The 20,021-nt window shown below is 38.0% G+C and overlaps 2 protein-coding genes across 2 annotated transcripts in view; one reads left to right on the forward strand and one right to left on the reverse strand.

The window, feature by feature from the left end:
• The first annotated feature begins 148 nt into the window (after positions 1–148).
• The window catches only part of mrpl11 (mitochondrial ribosomal protein L11), a 46,087-nt gene continuing 26,214 nt past the window's right edge, over positions 149–20,021 (forward strand). The window contains exons 1-2 of the mRNA XM_056243746.1: positions 149–271; positions 7,811–7,979. Coding sequence (XP_056099721.1) covers positions 7,857–7,979 — 123 coding nt within the window. The 5' untranslated portion in view covers positions 149–271; positions 7,811–7,856. The remainder of the gene's footprint in view (positions 272–7,810; positions 7,980–20,021) is intronic.
• tmem265 (transmembrane protein 265) lies at positions 12,590–18,133 on the reverse strand. Its single transcript, XM_056243745.1, has 2 exons — positions 17,412–18,133; positions 12,590–13,991 (listed from the first exon to the last, which is right to left on the reverse strand). Exon 2 carries the CDS (start codon positions 13,988–13,990, stop codon positions 12,944–12,946), a length of 1,047 nt encoding a protein of 348 aa, XP_056099720.1. The 5' UTR covers position 13,991; positions 17,412–18,133; the 3' UTR covers positions 12,590–12,943.

A 20,021-nucleotide genomic window follows, 5' to 3' on the forward strand; every position in this document is an offset into this window, starting at 1 on the left:
ATTATTCAGGAAATTATAGTTTTTCCTCATTTACTTACCAATATATTAAAATATGTTATGTAGTGGTCAATATAAATAATTTTCATAATAAACACTAGATTCCACCAATATTTATAGTCGTAGTCCTCCTCCTGTCCATATGGGGCAGTCTATCTGCTTTCATCAAACCACCGGAAGTGATAGTAAAGCCAATATGGCAGCGCGCATGGTTCAAATACAAACGTGAAGGTCTTTTTCGCTTGTACGTGAACACATATTATCCCACTTGCTGGTAATGTGAATTTCATTATTCTTTGTATCACAATCAAATGTATCGTTTGTTTTAAATATGTACCTGAAGCTGCTTATTAACCATCGATTAACGTGCTATATGCATGCAATGATGTATATTATTATTATTATTGTTATTATAACGACCTTTTCTTTTAAAAGTTCCATTCTTTTAACAACTGTAACCGGTGTAAAGTACTACTCAATCCTTGAGTTCTACTGTTTCATAATGTCAGTCACTTGTTAAAAATTGGGCTCTGTGTTTTCCCACTATAACGTGACCACTGATATCTTCACTTATATTTATGTTTGCATGTACTAAATATGTCAGTGTAATGTGTATTATTACACTATTCACTTTTTTTTTTAGCATGAAATTAAGTCACTCTGCACTTTCATTTAGAGACTCTCTTCTTCTTTTTGTCCTTTCAGACTCAAAAGTAAATTTTGGTCACTGATGTTACTGGTGGTGGGATTAAAGGGATAATTCCCCCAAAAATTATTTATTCACCCTCAAGTTGTTCCAAATCTGTATGAGTTTCTTTCTTCTGTTGAACACAAAATAAGATATTTGGAAGAATGTTGGTAACCAGACGGTTGATGGCACCCATTGACTTCCATAGTTTTTTTTTTTTTTTTTCTGCTATGGAAGTCAATGGCTACTGTCAACTTTCATTTTTGGGTGGACTGTCCCTTTAAATGGATTATTTGTATTATACTGGAATATTTCCATTAACCAGTAACACCAGAGGTCACCATATGGGTAATTCTGTGTCAACTCAACCAGAGGTCCCTGGCTCAAATCTTTGATTTTGGTAATATTTTTCCTATAGACAAACATAAATAGTGATGTAAGCCAAAATATTAAATGTCACAGGTGTATATTTGCTGGGTAATTCACTATTTTGTAGAGGGGGGTCAAAATGACAATTTTCACCTGAGATTTGGAAGCAAATTACAGGGGGGTTAAAATGACTTTAGAAAGATGGCAGCATGATTATTTTATTTATGCACAGAGATTGGTAGGTATATTAGTTAAATCTGTTGACTTTTGACAGTTCAAAAAAATGGCAAAAAGCACTGCTTGTGTTTTTTTGCCTCAAGTTTGCATGTAATGCCTTTTAAATTTAGCGTTTTTCTATAAGCTCAATTGCATATAGCATACCTGTGTGAGTGCCATAAATATTATTTTTCTAAAGTTTGCATGCCCGTAACTCGAAGTATTGAAGATATCTTATACCCTTCTAGATTCTCATTCTTAATAAACTTTTCTTTTGAAATCTTCAATTTTAGGGCCCTAGTTCTTCAGTCCCATAGATATGGGTATCTCAAAGCAAACCATGTACAAATTGTTGAATTGTACCCATTTTCAATGGTCAAGAAACATGTAGATGTAGATAGCACTTTTTAAACAGATAGTTATTGTGCTAAATGTCTGAAAAACAAATACTGAAACTAGAAATCTTGTTCCCCTCTATTAAAACAATTGAATGCAACACACCAGAAACAAAAACAAAAATGCCAGAAACAAAACAAAAATCAGAATCTTTAGTCAAAAGTCTTTAATTCAAGAAGTGTTAAAGATAGGCCTATCTTATTGCCATTTTAGATTATTTTTCTTATGAAACCTTTCTTTTGGAATCTTAATTTTTAAGGCCCTTTATGGTTCATTCTCATAGATATAGTGATGTCAATGCAGTAACGTATAGTTCTGATACTGTGTATTTGAACTCTTGGTAGCTTCAGAAGCTGTTAAAATGGACAAAAATCCCATCTTCCAAATATCCCTAAAACTGATTCAAATATAGATTCTTATAAATAAACTTTTGAGAGCAGGTTAATCAACCATTTTCAGTTGATTTTCTCAGAGTAATGTTTTATGCAATTCTTTTGATAGAGGGAAACGAGATACATTTCTTGTTTAAACATTATTTAATCTTCAGACATTCCACTTTAAATGCAATAAGTATCAGCTGTGTGTGCAAAGTGAACCACATTTGGTTTTCAGTCACTGAAAATTCAATAATTTGAACATGGAGCTGCTTTGAGATCTCCATATCTATGGGACTGACTGAACTATATAGGGCCTTGAAAATGAAGATTAAAAAAAAAAAAAAAGGTCATTAAGAATGAGAATCTAAAAGGTTATAGGTGTTCTATGCAATTGTGTTGATTGAAAAACACGAGATACATTTCTAGTTTCAACATTATTTGTTCTTCAGATATTCCTCTTTAAAAGAAAAAAAATATCAGCTGTATGCATTGCAAAGTGACCCACATTTGGTTTTTGACCATTGAAAATGTGTAGAATTTACTCATGGAGTCACATTAAGATCTTCATATCTCTGGGATTGAACCATTGAGGGCCTTTAAAATGAAAATACCAAAAGAAAAGTTTAAAAACCAGAATCTTAAAGGATATTAAGATATATTTAATACTTCTTGAGTTACACATGCATGCAAACTTTAAGCAAAAAAAACACAGGCAGTGTTTTTTGCAAAATTTTTTTTTTAGAACTGTCACCTTTGGCATAAAGTTAACAGATTTAAGTAATAGACCTACCAATCTCTGTGCATAAATAAAATAATGATGCTGCCATCTTTCTAAAGTGATTTTTACCCCACTGTAATTTGTTTCCAAATCTCAGGTGAAAATTTTCATTTTGACCCCCCTCTACAAAATAGTGGATTACTCAGCAAATATACACCTTGGCTTTCATCATTATTTATGTTTGTCTTTGTACAGAAAAAATATTAACAAAATCAAAAATTAGAGCCGGGGAAGTTTCCAAAATTTGGTTGATTTGACACGGAATGACCGTGGATGTTTTTATAAGTTAGTGTTTATGATAGTGTACTTTTGTGTCGTAGTAATGTAATGTTAATCAAGAATACATAAATTTGAAAAGTCAGATTCTTATGTAGATAACATTTTATGAGTTGATTCAGAGTGACAGATTGTTTTGTGCAGGAGTGGTAGCATAATAGTCGCCATTAAATGTAAGTTGCGAAAGTCTTCTTTCTTATTGTAGCGTGAAAAAGCTTTTAAAACAAGAAAAAATGTTGGGCAGGTCTTGATTTTGTCCATTAGGAATTGATTGGATTGTTGTTTTGCTATTGCTGTGATGTCATAATGAGTGACAGGTTGTCCCGCCTTCACACCAGTAAACAGATCAGAGAAAAGATGTCGGTTAAAGATTACTAGGGCACGTGAATAAAATGTGCATGTAAATACTGCAATATTCCATAAAATAATAAGAATTGTCAATTTTGATTTTATGATTTAGAGCTGGTTGTTGTAAAAGACTCGATTTTGACACTGTATAGCAAACCTGTTTTGTGAAAGAGCCTGAGAAAGTGCTCAGTGCTGTTGCTCATTTTACATGCCAAGAGAGGCCTTTCTTAAAGACAGCACAAAAAAAAGGATTGCTTTATTCTGATGGTCAGAGAGAGAATGGAATATGATCATTCAAAACTAAAATGGAACTATTTTTAGTACTGACTAACATTCTACAGTTTACCTCTGGGTAAAAAGAGGAAAAATTGTGATACTAATCAGAAACCTGACCTAAACTAAATTCTCTGGAATTAGTGCTAATTTGAATCATGAGTCATGACATTCCCACATGTTGATAATATTGTTTTTAAATTTGTTCATTTAAGCAAGTGCTGATGAGTGTGATAATGGCATTACATTTGACACGGTGATACTTCACTGTCATTTGAGTGTTCCCCCTTTTTTCTAGTTTGCTGTTGTAAATTAGGTGGTAGTTTAGCTCTTTGCTGAGGTTATCACAAATTGCACTCTGCGGTGTTGTCAAAAATCAATATGCACCTGGAGGGTATCAGAGGAATTGAGCAGAATTCTGAAACACCAGCCTGCTCACTGAATTGCGACGTCTGTTGCACCGTTGTTTGTTATTGAGAAGAGAACAACAGAATCTCAGTTTTGTATCTTGTTCTCAAATCATTTAATTGCTTTAGTGTGGAGAGCACATGTTTTCATTCACTGTTGTAAGCTTTTTGCGAAAGCCAATTTTCCCGTATCTTCCCATTTTATGCAAAACGCAAGCTGGTCGAAGAAACTAAATCACTTTACCAGTCATTTCTGTTATGCATTAATGTTTTATTAGTTTCCTCCATTTATTTTCCAGCTTTTGTCTACTTTGCGAAAACGACAATTGCTTGTTCAGCAGTATTCTAAATGGCTATTCTTGCCTCAACAAACATGTTTTCCCATGTCTGCAAGTTCAATTTGTCTCAAACCAAAAACAGATATATCAAGAGAGAGTTAGAATCTAAATGAACTGGCTTGCTTTCAAAAGTTGGGCTGTAAATCTATATATGTAAATGTGAAACTGCAGAGGGAATGATTTTGAGGTTCTTAAATCACTTCATAAAGAGAGTCCTGTCTCTCTTTGTGATCTTAAATCAGGAATGATGTAGCCCTGCTAATGCCATTGACTCCCTTGAGTGTTTCATTTTCCATAAACCGGGTTTTATCCCTTTGATCTGAAGTTTGAACAGAACAGCGGTGAGGTTTTTCTTGTACTATGGCTTTCTCTGAATTTGCATTAAGATATTAATTCTTTTTACTGAGTCTAGGGATTTGTTTTTTTTTGGCTAATGGACAAAATGCTACAAAAAATAAATAAACAAACCTGGGCCACATTCATCTATTGCTAATGGTATATTGCCCTATTTTCCAGTGCAATTTAAAATCCCAGAAGTTGGCATTACTTTTTATCATTGTTACGGCCAAGATACTTCAGTGTAAAACACTGCAACTATTCATTTTCAGGCGCCAATTGTTTGTACACCTACTTCATTATTCTCTGTTAAAACAATGCAGAAAAAAATCAAATGGCACTTTGGCTATAGATTAATGAGTGGGATAGTAAACAAACAAATGTGAATGTACTATGCAATGATGTTTCAGTGTTTTCAGGAAATTAAATTAGCCTAAAATCTTAAATCATTTTATCATAAAAGGCAAACAAAGCTTTATTTCCACAGATGAAGAAATAGCAGCTGAGTCAGTACATTTTCATGACTCCATCATGTGTATAAATAAATATATTTTTAAGATGTTATATATTTATATACAGTGGGGAGAACAAGTATTTGATACACTGCCGATTTGCAAACAAAGGTTTCTGTACTACCAAATATTAAGGTCTGCTTTTCTGATGAATCAAATACTTATGTCATGCAATAAAATGCTAATGAATTACTTAAAAATCATACAATGTGATTTTCTGGATTTTTGTTTTAGATTCCATCACTCACAGTTGAAAAGTACCTATGATAAAAATTACAGACTTCTACATGCTTTGTAAGTGGGAAAACCTGCAAAATCGGGAGTGTATCAAATGCTTGTTCTCCCCACCGTAGCCTATACATGAAAATCTGTTATTAAAATATCAGTCAAGTGAAAATAGGGAATTAATGTTTATTTTTAATCAAACACAATTTTAAATGTTTTTTTGCTTGCAAGAAATTCATATTTTTATTCAAGAAGGGTGTGTTAAATTAATCAAAAGTGACAGTAAAGACATTTATAATGTTACAAAAACAATTCTATTTCAAATAAATGCTGTTTTTTTTTTACTTTCTATTCAGCAAAGGATAGGAAACAAAATAGAAAGAAAAAAGCAATTTCTGCAAAAATATTAAGCAGCAAAACTGTTTTCAACATAGGTATAACAATAAGAAATGTTTCTTAAGCACCAAATCAGCATGTGATTTCTGAAGGATCATGTGACATTGAAGTCTGGAGTAATGATGCTGAAAATTCAGCTTTGTCATATAGGGAATAAATTACATTTTAAAATACGCTATAGAAAACCAACAGCTAGTTTAAATTATAATATTTTTTTCACAATATTACTGTTTTTACTGTAGTTTTGGTCAAATAAATGCAGCCTTGGTGAGCATAAGAGACTTCTTTCAAAAAATGTAAATCTTACCAACCCCAAAGGTTTCTCTCCCCCCTGAAAATATCAAATATTATTCTCAAGCCATTTAATCTAATTTGGAAAGCTGATGAGTGCTTCAAAGCAGTAAACACAGGAAGCACAGTGAAGTTTGACAGACAATGCCTGCAGTCCATATTCAATTAATTTATTTTCTTTTCTTTCATGTATTTTATATCCCCATCACGTCAACAGAGTTGCTTTAAAATGGAAAAGAAATTTCATGCATGTTTCTTCAAAACAGTCAGACACTCTGTTATTTTCGGCACTAAGTAAACACACACCACCCTAACCCTCCCCCATCCCCCAAAAAAGTAAATTGGTGCCAAACACAATGTTCCAAATAAATTGCTTCAATTCAACTCAGGATTGTTGATTGTCCTCTTTTGCTTCTGAATATGTTAAGATGCTTGGACCTCCTGCCAAGAAGTAGAGGTTTACCAGCAGCCCAACCGTCCCTGACTGCCTCTTAAAATTGATTCAACATGCTTTTTAAAACAGCAAAAATATGTTTGGAGAACAGCATGAAATAGAAGGGCGAAATTAAGGGCAGTATGTGATTGGCATTTTAAAGAAAACACAAAGTAATTTTTAACGCAATGCATTCCCACAACTGGTGATTGCTGAGCCTATATCTGCTGGTTCTGCTCTCCTTAGATAGCCTGTGTATTCTGAGATCCAAGACGTTTCAGTGCTTGTGAAATTCTCTCTTTGCTTGTCTCCTTGTGCGCACAGATGCGAGGATTAACTTGGCATTAAAACCAATGGCGCGCTCCAACTAGTGGCTAGCGAGGTGTGTTTATTTCACCTCTGTCCTCATCTCCCTTGCATTTTTGAATATATAAATGGTGAGGTTAACCTGGGAACAGAGCGCTGTGAATAATTTAGAGATCTCGTTTTCACCTGGGTTGAACAGTCCCAAAAAGGGTCAAGTTCTACCGTTATATTTGTATTTGGCTGTGCTGTGGTCTGGCGAATGGCGTCGAACACGTAGTGGATTTTATTCCATTTGGTTTATATCAGATTATAGGGCGTGGTTTTTATGAGTCATGCTTCCCCATGTGCATGCATACATTTACATCCACTCAACTAATTGATTGAATCATGTAATTGAATTTAGTCTTGAATGGAAAAAAAACAGGTATTACCCTTTCGCCCTTTGCGTGAGACACTAAATCTGTGCGTTTTGGTTCTTGGTGGCTGCCGTCCAATCTTCTCCATCGACCCTTCCTGATGTAGACCCATAGAGCGCTAGCTAACTGTAATGGATCAGCAGAGTGCAGGGAATTGTTGAAGGCAGCCAAGCACAGAAGCTCCTCGAGTGCACGACGCACATGTGCTTTTATCCCTTATCTTTGAAGGTCCTGAGGTTTCATAGCACTTCGTCTCGTGACTGTCTTCACACACAGCATCTCGAGATAAGGCCACTGTGCACTCCTGGGAGAGCTTTTATGGATCATAGAGCTTTTGTGTGACTCACTTTTCAACCTCTGGACATGTATTGATTTTTTTGTGTTTAATTTTTAATGAATTAAGGAGACCTCTATAATTATCTTTCCCAATAGGCAAAGTGGACGGACAGACGAGTGGCAAGCCAGACACATAGACAATATGTCTAAGATATCTAAAGCGGCCAAGGCAGTGAAAAAGTTGGATACTGGAGGCGTCATCAGAGCGATTGTAAGGTCTGGACAGGCGGCTCCTGGGCCTCCCCTGGGCCCCATTCTGGGACAGGTAAGCTTTTAGACCTCTCGTTTTCAGCATCGATTTCATTTTCTCTTTATTATTGTATTCTTTATTGTGTTTTTGGCCTTTGTTATGACTGTAATGCAGTGATTCTCAACCCGGGGCTGAGGCCCCATCCACACTACTGAGTTTTAGTTTAGAAATGGATAATTATTTAAAACGAATACGATCTCCGCCCACACCAGCGTTTTAGCTGCGTATTAGAATTGATCTCCGTCCACATTAAAACGACTGAAAACGCGGATCACGTGACCATTCACCAACACTGGGCATGCGCGTGCCTGTGTAAACACAACTTCATTGATAAAATTATCCCACCATGCTCTGGGTTAACCCCAAACCGACGCTCCATGTACGGTCAACACCGCCGCTGCACACGGGAATTGTCACTGATCGCTCGAATTATAGCTTGACTCCGGCGCATGTAGGCAGTTATAGCGTTGTAAAATGCAGAATTTACTTGTACAACAGCTGCTAGCAAAGATATACGCCATGACTGATGACACCCAATCATAGAGCCGAGCGTGAGCCTCTACTACGTCATCGTTTCTAAAGTCCTCCATTTTGACCCGTCTACACTAAAACGCCCTCCGGAGATTCAAAACGAAAAAAGGATCGGCAGCGTTTCTAAACTTCTCCGTTTTGGGTCTCCGTTTTTGCCGTTTTAGTGTGGACGGGAGGTGCAAACGTAGCAAAAGGTCTCCGTTTTTAAACGAAAACGCAGTAGTGTGGACGGGGCCTGAGACTCACTATAGAGCACCTCAGCAAGGTTCCAAGGGGGGGAAAAAGACAAAACGAGCATTAAAATCAGCTAAAGCAAAAAAAATTAACATTTAATTCACCCCCTCAAAAACTGTTTTTTTTTTTTTTTTTTAGCAACCATGGTTCTCACTGTCTGGAAAACCTGGACTATATGTGGTAGCCTAATTATAAAAGCATGATTTCTAGACCTGGAAAAGACATGTTTCATCTGTTCAACACTAATAACACAATAATATTTTGAAGAATGCTGGTAATCAAACAGTTGACGGCAGCCAATGATTTCCATAGCATGGCATTCAATGGCTACCGTCAACTGTTTGATTACCAGCATTCTTCTTCTGTGTTAAACAGATGAAAGAAACTCCAAAAGGTTTGCAACACCTTAAGGGTGAGTAAATGATGACAGAAGTTTGTTTTTGTGTGAACTATCCCTTTAATCTTTATCCAGTAAATCATGGAAAACTGGACAAAGCTGTGCGAAATTATTGGTTAAAAAGAGTGGGAACTCTGAAGAACATAGAGTGCTGCATGATTGTTGTAGACCAAAACCAGGAACCAGGTTGCATTTTTTAGCACATCCGGTTATATCGTCTTGAAGTCCATGTTTTTTTGGTTAAATGCCTGAAATAAGGTAAGTGGTTAACACAAGCTCAAGATAGTTGCATTCACGTGTTGTTCTACAACATAAAATACACGAGAAATGTGTGATGTTTTTAAAGCATTACTAAAAAGATGGTTACTGAAAAAGTTGTCGAAGCTTAATGGTAGTGATGCTGAAGTCGTGTGACTGTGGCATAGTTCATTTATAGCCTATGTTTAGCTTTTTACTTCTGGCAAATATATTTAAGCTTTGAAATTTATAAAAGTTGTTCATTTGTGAAGATTATCATGATGAACAAATCATGTATGAATCATAAACTGTTGCTGGTTACAGAGGTTATTTTCTGCAATAATCCAAAAGCCAATGGAAACATCTTATTGTGTTTTTGTTGAGGGAACAAAGGTGATGCCAACTTCCGGGATGGCCTATAAAAAAATCACAGCTTCCACAGCTTTGTCCATTTCAAGGTCTGTCGTCTTCTGCAGGAGTTGAATGTTCAGAATGAAAATCTGATTTTATATATTTTACTACATCTTTTTTTTTTTTTACCTCTTGTTCACAGAGATCTGATGTTTCTCTAAAGGTTTTGTGTTTTTCTCCACCACATAGGGACTGTCATTTAGTCAAAAGTTCACACAGGCTTACCTCTGCTCTCAAATGTAAAGCACATTCATAACTAACAAGCTAATTACAGCTGTAATGATGTCATTACAGTCCCTTGCCCATCATGATGATAATAAATGAGACATTGCAATGAGCCAGTGCAAGTCAACCTGGCCTCCAGAGTGATCTTGCCTTCTGAAGAAAGCTGTTATGAACTAAATCTGAGGTGTAATGAGCATCAGTCAAGCAAAGCAGCACCATATGTCCGTGAAACACGCACAGTCGTGTGTTTGTGCATGTGTCTACACGTGCTCTTGTCAGCTCTGTTTGAGCTCTGCCATCTTTGGCTCTACTTTTATGTGTATTAAACTGTAAATAAATTGCAGCCAGCAGGCCTTCAGCTTACAGCTCTGGCCCTTTAATCTTCCCACTTTCTCCCTTCTTCGTTTTTTCTCTCGTCTGCCTAACCATCCCTGACAGGGTAAGCGCATAGAGGTAGGCTGCCTGTCGGCCGGGGGGCAAATTTAAACAAACGAGAGAAATAAAAGAGGGAGTTCTGGAGGAGAGGGGGGAAACTGACAGCTTCTGTGGAGGAGAGTAATTACAGTCCAGGGAGAAATTAACTCAGCCGGATGGAGGAGAGAAACAGGGACGGAATAAAAGAGGGGCGTGCAAGACAATAGTTCAAGTTTTTACGTCGAGATCAAGCATACTAACACTGTGAGGGAAATGTTTGGTGAATTTGTGAATTTGAAATTCAAATGGGTGAATTTGTGAAACACGTCCACATCACATTTCACTCCCTAAATCAAAGGAAATCTTTATATTTATGCACCATGCAATATTTTGCATTAATACATTATTTTCATTACAATTAGAGGAATAGTTCACCGGAAAATGATTAACTCTTTATTCCCGTCCATCCATCCATCTGATTTACATTTCAAATAAATGCTGTTTTTTTTTACTTTCTATTCATCAAAGAATCCTGAAAAAGTACAAGTTTCCACAAAAAATGTTAAGCAGCTGAACTGTTTTCAACGCTAATAAAAAATAAATGTTTCTTGAGCACCAAATCAGCATATTAGAATGATTTCGAAAAGATCACGACACTGAAAATTCAGCTTTGCCATCACGTAATACATTTTCAAATATATTAAATCAGAAAAGTTATTTTACATTGTAATAATTTTTCACAATATTACTGGTCTAAAAAAGAGATTTTAGAATGGTTGTATTGCTTTTAGCTGTAGAATTTTAATGTATTTTGCGATACAGAATTTAGAGAATGTTAATAATGTCAAATTAAAAATGCAAAAAAAGTTATTTTATTAAGCAACTACTTATTTGTTTCTTTTGATTTTGGGGTGAAATATGACGCTATTTTACTCGAATAATGAACGTTCTTGTGTCTGAACTGCTAGTTCTGTTCTTTTCACTGATTTCTCTTCATTACTGGCAAGCTGAACAGTTACAGTGAACATAACATGGAGGTTGTGCATTTAAAATGAAGAGAGAGCGAGAGATGAAAGGCTGAGAAATGGCATTCTGGTCTGGTTCATATGTCTGATATACCTCTGAAGCTAAATCAGCTTCAAGTTGAACTGCTCTCAGTAATTCAATTAATTTATAGCTAGGCTTATTTTTAGCATTTGTCATGCAAGTTTGTCCCCTTTTACATTCTGTAAACATTCCTTGAAAATCATTAATGCAGTGCGGTATAAGCTCTTAGCTCTTTGAAAAATTAGTCCCATTTCAATTAATATGAGTAATAACGGTTTATTAGAGAAAGTGTAGGGGGGGATTGTAGAGGGCTTTAGAGGCTGCTGATGGAGAGTGCAACCCCCCATCATCATAATCCGCACCAGGATTCATTCTCTATCACCACATCAGAATGTCTTTCCCTAACATCATACTCCTATGTACAGATATGTCATTGGTAACCACAATGGGAAAGATGCTTCAGTTCAGGCTGTGGTAACTATGATACATTTTAAGGTGGAGATTGGCGAGCTCTCACTGTCCATTCTGTGCACAGACATGTCTGGTGCTGCACACAGAAGGGTCTAAGTCTGAGACAACATTGAGAAACTGGGATTCAATAGTTTGGGGATTTTGAAAGATTGGTGACATTTTCATTTTTACTGGAGTAATGTGCTGCTTTTACACAAACTACTGCAGTTCATGCAGTCACTAAAGCAAAAGAAGGATACAACAAGTACTTAAAAATGAATGAAATGTTTTTAAGTCAACTTTTGGCCTGAACTTGCTATGCTGATAATATAATTTGTAATGACAATTTTGTTGAGCATTTTCACTAGTAGTCTCAGACATTTGGACTCCACTGTATGTAATTGTGTGGAAGGTTTTACTGTTTTAAGTGATTGACAGATACTTTTGTTATTGCGTTTTCTCAACCATGAAACGTCCATTTAGTTGATGGAGGAATGGATTAATTTGTTTGTGAAGACCAACCATAAAAATGGTGATTTAAATGAAGTTATGTCCCATATAATTTTTGAAATGTTGTCATTAAGTTTGACAGGTCTCCACAAATTTACTGTGGAGCTGCTTCTGTCTCGCATGTCTGACCAACATAGGTCTAGCTGCATCTGAATGATAGAGGCAGGTGTATATTAAACATTTTTATTACAGAATGGAATATTAACAGTGGTCATGCTTCACAGTACATGGTTTAATTCAAGTCCTTGATGAAAAATAAATAAGAGTAACAATATTAATTGTAGCTCTTTAAAGAAGGCACTTAATTAAAACAGCTCCAGCCTCATTATCATTTTGTCTGGGAGCTTCACACCACAGTAGGCTACTCGTGTTTGGCTTTACAAATCATCAGTTGTTCAAACTACAAAGTGTGCTAATACGATAAGTTATCTCTGCTAATCTTGTGAAAAGCACAGAGACTCCAGGGATGGTTATGTGCCCATAAATTCCAGTTGCTGGCAGATTCAGGGCTTTTCCGCGACCTCTAGAGCTCGTGGGAAATGTAAGCCGGTCCCAGAGAGGTCTCGGAGGGGTCCAGGCTGACGTGAGAGAGCGAGTGGCTGTGTCCGTGAGTGCGTGAAAGCGAGTGGTAGCGCGTGGACGACGGCACTGTAGATGTGCACTCTTGCTCCTGCTCCGTGGCTTGTTCCGAAACCGCACCTCGAGTCTGGTTTCCAGTTCCTGTGGCGGCTCCTGTTCCCTGCATCCCTCTGCTGCCCTTTCTGTGCCTCTCCCAGGCGGAGCTCAGCTTTACTGCGAGAGCCAGCAGGTTTTTCCCCAGGAACACCGTGGACACCCGTGGGTCCCTGTACCACAGCATCCCCACCCCTCTGGGCACGAGCGTGAACACATTAATGGTCACCAGACTGAGCCACGGATAGATAGCCTCCTTTCGTGCCGCCTGCAGCCCAGGCAGCGCAGTGGCACCCAGCTCTGTGAGCGACACGCACGGCAGTAACAGCAACAGCACGTAACAGTAAAAGAACACTATACCCTCAACCCAAAGAGGAACTCCTACGCTGCCCTGCACCTCCCACAGCCCAGCTTGCAGATCCAACACATCAAGCAAGTCGACCACCACCCACAGAAGCCGGCTGCGCACCTCCTGCTTCCTACGAAGGGGAGTCATGTAATCGGCTCCTGTCAGGATGAGGAAAAGCGAGGGCAGGCACACCGAAAGTAAAAGAGTCAGAGTCTTGCGGGCGAGAGGATCCGGGGGTCGTCTCTCCTGTCTGTAATTCTGACACACAAAGAAAAGCTTCAGCTGCAGCAGCGAGAGGAAAAGGAACCAGAGAGCATTGGCGAAGCCCCGACGGGGAGAGCGAGCCTCCGAAACCACACCGGCAGAAACAAAGCGGAGCGCCAGCAGGAAACACAGGTCACCGAGTGCGACGGCAACACAAGGCCATACTGCAGGACGGGCTCCACTGCGAGGTCCCAGCATGCTCTGCTCCAGCAGGTAGAGGTCGACCACGGCCATCGTGCTCACTGTCACCAGAGTAGACACGCACACCTGGGGCGAGGGCAACATGCTTGAAGTAGAAGGAGAAATAAGGACATAGTCAGACTCTGATGGCTCATTAAGGAAAGAGATGAGGATGGTTTTAGAGGTTATATCCTTAATTTCCTGATAATGACATGAGCAGCATGATTATGTGCAATTACAAGACCGGAATATACAGAGAAATGTGCAATTTCTGAGTGAATTAGCCATAAATCTTCAAAGTCTTTGATGTACATGTTCGTAATACTTTAAGGCAGAACAGTCCATTTTTATGGACTGAGCAAATTGCATGATTTTCTACAATGTTCTCCTCATTGTTTCGCTACGTTTAAATGGGAGAGTTTTCCACTTTATTATCGAAGGTAGTTGCTGAATGTCTGTACCGAAGGTCTTTCTTGACAAATGTAGTTTGTAATCCTTGGAGATTTTACGATTCATGGCATTTCAAAGGATTGTTTGGTTTACAAAGTGACTTTGAAAGGATTAGTAAGATGAGGTTTGTGGCAGTGCTGAGTGTAAGCTTTTGCTTGTTTGAGACAGGGCTTTATGGTGGCCAGGGTCTTTTTTCATTACTTCCAAAACAAGCACATCTTTCTGCTTTCAATCTAATGTATTTTTCCCAATTGATGCCTTGAATATAATAGAATATGCCAGAATCTTTTTTTTGTATCTTTCTAAATCTGATTTCTTAACTCATGAAACTTTAAGTCCTTTCGACTTTGGAAGTTTCCCAGTTATTTGCATAGTATATAGCATTCATGTCAGCTCTTGTTCCCTTATTAATTAATTATATTGAAGGGAACCCAAGGCACACTTTCAAAGCCTCTTTTCCTCGTGGCTAGCTTTCCATGCTGGTTTTGTCACATATTGCGGTATTTAATGGTCTTTGGTTTCAGTATGAAGCATGACATGATCAAGTCTGATTCTCTGGCTCGTTTTCTTTGGCCTTTCAAGTGCATTGGCCACCTGCAAAATGGTGACACTCAATCTTAATACTGTCTGAAAGGTGTTGTCATAACACTGCATACTGATGTTGATTTTATTCATGTTTCCTCAAGCCATATTTCAGCAACAGACAGTGTAAAACTGTGGTATTGATTAATGTAGAGAAATGATTGTGGGCTTTATGGTGAAATCGAATGCAGGCCTTCTCAGCCGAATGAACTCAATGTCCGATGCACTATAGCCATCTACTAACCATTTGTGTCTGAAGTGGAATGTCAACACCTCAGATAGATTACTTTTTTAATTCGAAAGTCATTACTGTTGAGGACATACACATGGGGTGTCAACAGGTTTGTGGAAATACAGGGTTTCAACATTTTGTTTTATTGGATTTTTCTTACATGTTATAACTACATAAAATAAGTTTACACAAAAATGGTTTGGAATGGCAAGAGGGAGAGTAAATGATGACATAATTGTTTTGGGTGAACTATCCCATCACAACTCTTGCAACTTTTAAAGACCCATTAGGTATACATGTTGATACATGGGGAAAAAGTGTTAAATCGTGAGGTGAAATGGAAATTGAATGGGGTGAAAGAGGGACAGAGAGAGCAAGATAGTGATTCATTCCCTTGGCTTTTTACAGACCTAATAAAGTGTTACGGCATGATGGTAATGGTTCATAAATAAGCTGAGGGAAATGAAGAAGGAAAGAGTGATGATGAGTATAACACAAAAAGCACAGGCGACCTGCTCTGGGAAAAAGGAGATGTTGTGTTGATGAGAATGTGAATGGAAATATATTCATAGCTTGGGAACTGTAGAAATTAAACACATTAAGTGTGCTGGAAATGAAGGGAGTATGTTGGTAAATGACCTAGAATGATTAATCTTCTGTGAGCTCTGTGGAATGAAAATGGAGTGTGCGTCACTAATATCTGATTTTGACTGCAGATCTTATTTTGTGTATCTGTTACTGATTTTCTGCTTTGGAATTCAATTGAATCCAATAATCTCAGGCTGAGTGTTGAATTTAGGAGAAGCCACATGCTCCTGAAGAAAAATGCTTCAGCACAGGACACATCTTTCTTTTTCAATCAGAAAAATGATAGAAGATAGTTATTTTAAGACGAAAAAGGAATTGAAAACCCAGAAGGCTTGCCTGCAGGTGCAGAGCTTATCTTTTGACTCCACTGTCAGCACATAATTCATTAGGTTATCAAGTCACTTGGATGATACTGGTTTTTTTTTTCAAGCACATCAATAAAGACTAGACTTTAGTACTGACAGCCAGTGCATCCTTAACTATAAGTAATTGCTTAAGGCCACAGGTTACCGTGCATAATTTCATGCAGTTTTGCTTTGTACAAATGTGTGCTTTGATCTGCGCTTTTATTTAATACGTCAACAAAAGATGTGCGATGTATAGACACTAAATTCTTGCAAGTGATTTGATATTTTTTGTTAAAAAGCAATAGTGGTCAATTTATAATATTTAATATGTATTATATTGTTTTAATGTTGTAATCGAATGGTCATGGAATTGTCTAAAAGCAGAAAGAAACTGAATAATTTCTCCATATTTGTTATCGTTTACATAAAAATAAAAATAACCAATTGATCATTAATATTTGCAAGTGTAATTATTTGAATCTCAGTTGTTTTAAAGTGATGTCACCAAAAATAATAATAATAATTTTTAAAATAATAGTAGGCTATCCAAACAGTTTTTTGTTTTTTGTTTTAAACAGAGACGTTTCTCAAAATATCTTCTTTTATGTTCTATGGACGAAAAAAGTCACTGGAATGATAGGGTGAATAAATGATGACAGAATTTTGAACTAGCCTATGTCTGTAATATTTTATAGAGGATAATAAGTGATGTAATTAAGTAATGTAATGTAGGCTACGACAATGTGAGGAGAAATGTAAAAGCTTCTCATAATTAACACTCTAAAGTGATGGTCATTATTAATGGTCTAGGTTAAATATAGTGTGATGAATATTGTAAATGTTTAATTGCTGTGTGCAAGTGCCCATAATCGCGTCTACCTCTCATTCTTGGAGATGCTCTCTGCTGGACTCGTGCCACATGCCCTCATTTACGAGTAAACGACTGAAAATGTTAGTCGGTAATGTGCCATTGAATCATTCCCACACAGAGAATATCATCACAGTGAGAGCATCAGTGTTCGCGAAATAAATGGCATCATCTGTCTTGATGCTTGTAAGTGTCGAGCTGCTGCTGCAGTACACGTGTGATCATCAGACCTGTGCCACTTCTATATATCACGATATTGCGACAGGTGTCATTGCATTCGGATACACATCCGAATTGGCAATGTGTCAATCTCACCAGTGAGCTCGGTCAGCAGCGAAACGGTGACATCTAAAATATTTGAACTTTTTGGACTTGAAGGCTGCATGAATAATTGAATATCAAGTTGCAAGACAGCTCAACTTCATGTAAGCAGGAATAGATGAAGTAGAGAGTATTTACCCCACAGCATGAAGACTTCACAGAGCAGTCTCAATCTAATGACCAGCGAAAACCTGCAGGCATCAAGACGATATTATCTGAATCCAGTGTCCGAAATCGCGCCGTTCGTCCAGTAGCCTAATGACACTGTGCTGCTTCTCAACAAAACTAAACGTGGAAAATAATCCAGAGAAGTCAACCACGTCACGCTCGAAAGCTACATTGTTCATAATATAAGCCCCGACGTGTAGTTTATTCGGGCGAAGTGATGAGGAAAGCAAGCCTTTCTGCCTCCTGACTTTCTTTGTCGCAAAACCCTTATATAATCGGCATGGGGTCTATTCCGTTATCTCGACTCGAGCAGGCTCCTTCCCGGTCCATAAAGACTCTCAGGCGGCTGCGATGAAGCTTTTTGCGGGCTGAGCAGTAGAAGTCGGTCAGAAGTGCGTTACTAACTGCTGACTCTGTAACTGAAGCCGTTTTTCCGAGTACCTCGACGTCGTCTTCATACTTCACTAACGAAAGGGCGCGAAAGAACGCGTCGCGAGACAGTTTATGATTGCAGTGTGTCATTTGTAGGCAGCTTACGTGCACTTGCACCCCTCCCTCCGATCGCTCTCCAACTCTAATGCTTAGTTGCTTCTCTCTGAGCCTCTTGGATTTCACTTCAGATAGCAGGCGGGGATATTTGAATGGCTTCGTGCATATTGCGAGTCACCATCCGGATGGGTCCGTGCTGCTAATTACTGCTGCTGTTAGTGCAATCATTGCAATGATAATTACATTGTTCTAGCCTGGAGGAGAAAACAACACCCCCGATGTCCCTGCTGTTAGTGACGAATGATTGTGTGGTGTGAGATGAACTAGAAGGTGCTTTCAGATTGGTTATTTGACATTTAGCAAATACTTTATTTTCTTATCTTTTAAATCTAGAATAACTAATTGCAAGGACAGTCCCCTGGGTTAAATGCCTGACAGAAGACGGGTGACTGTTCATGCATTGCATAGATTGCAAATGAGCTGCAGCCTTTGTATTATAAGCATAGATCTTTAAAGGTGCACTCAGTATTTTTTTTTTATCTTACGTTTTTTTTAGGGATGAATAGGCCTACTTTTGAAACATGTAAAAAAAAATCATGTAGGCTACTTTTATGTCAGCGTAAAAGCTGATTTAATAAATAAATAAAAGCTGATTTTTATTTTTTGGTCACAAAGACCTATACTCCCATGCTAGGTTGTTAGCATTGTCAATTGAGTCCCTTTAAATTAGCAAAATGCTGTACTGTACCTGCCCGAGATATTAACATTTCTCCCATAGGGAGTCAATGCTTATGTTAAAAAAAAAAAAAAAAAAAAACATTTCATCATTATCCTGTGTGTCTTTTATGGGTGCAATTAAGTCCCAAATACCATCCACGCCTAGAAATGTTTGAACTTTTTTGCAACTTTAGGGGCCAATTTTTGTGTAGAGACACTGATCTGTTTGGTCCTGAATGAACAAGTTTTTCGAGCCAAACAATCACAATTCTTGACATATCACACCTAAACATGGCTTCCTAAATAAGACATTTGTTAGAAAAAAAAATGAAAATCTTAAAAATGAAACAAGCTGTGAACATAATGTTTGAACAACAGCGCTATTTGCTTTTACATGCACTGATTCCATTGGAAAACATACACATCAGTCTATTTTAATTATGCTGAGCGTATGACTGGAGATTCAGCTGAATCTCATTATCTGTTAAATTTCTTCCACAACTGCTCTGACAGGGCAGTTTCCACTCTCTTTATTGAAATCAAAGGTTGTATCTTTTCTTCACAATGTGCACCTCATCTATTCATGGTGAGGGGTCATCTTGGAGTTTTAATCAGCCAGATGGGAAAGAAAGGCATAGAAGGCAAAGTCATCTTTCTTGTCACAGTCCGCTATACGCACCGCTGGTTTCCAGACATTTTCCATTCCTTGCCTTCAATATTTTTTTCGCCTTTGTTAGCTCCACCCACTACTCCACTCTATCTCTCCATCTCTATCGCCTCCTCTCTCACTCGCTCTTTCCCTTTCAGTCCCTGTGGGGTTGAAGTGGTTGAAGGTCACTCTGATCTGGCTAGATTTCAGCACGGAGGGAGTGAGAGAGGCGGAGAAAACGAGACAACAGAAGTCCAGCAGTGCACAGTCAACACTTCCGCCCCCATAAAGTTGGTAAAGACTTCAAAAAATGCCTTTTGGAAATGTTGCGGGCCTGATTGGTGCCCCAGGTGTGCACTGGCAGAAGCTTGTCCCAAGACATTCCTCACTGCATCCATCTGCTACGCATTAGAGCACTTAGCTGACACCACACATGCTCCAGCCACAGCAAAACAATCTGTCTTACTGACTGGAAGATTCTCGCAATGAGCGCACAGCTCAGTGCTGTTTTTGATCATAAATCCGCACCTTAACTTCCTGCTTTTATGTCTGGAACTTAAAAATGGCTACAAATCTTACTATTAAAACAAACCCTGGCGAACTGATAATGATACTCGGTTAATTATCAGTCTGCCTTATATTAACTAACTGGGACGTTGCAGAGCTCTGATAAGATAAGAGATCCTCTGATGAGATGTAATTCTCTGAAGAGTGGGTCTAAGGAA

This window comes from Rhinichthys klamathensis, unplaced genomic scaffold (genome assembly GCF_029890125.1).
Source record: "Rhinichthys klamathensis goyatoka isolate OS25496 unplaced genomic scaffold, OSU_Roscu_1.1 h1tg000837l_1, whole genome shotgun sequence".
Taxonomy (NCBI): domain Eukaryota; kingdom Metazoa; phylum Chordata; class Actinopteri; order Cypriniformes; family Leuciscidae; genus Rhinichthys; species Rhinichthys klamathensis.

Coding starts and splice junctions, on each gene's coding strand:
- tmem265 (XM_056243745.1), bottom strand. CDS start 13,990: ATGTTGCCCTCGCCCCAGGTGTGCGTGTCTACTCTGGTGACAGTGAGC.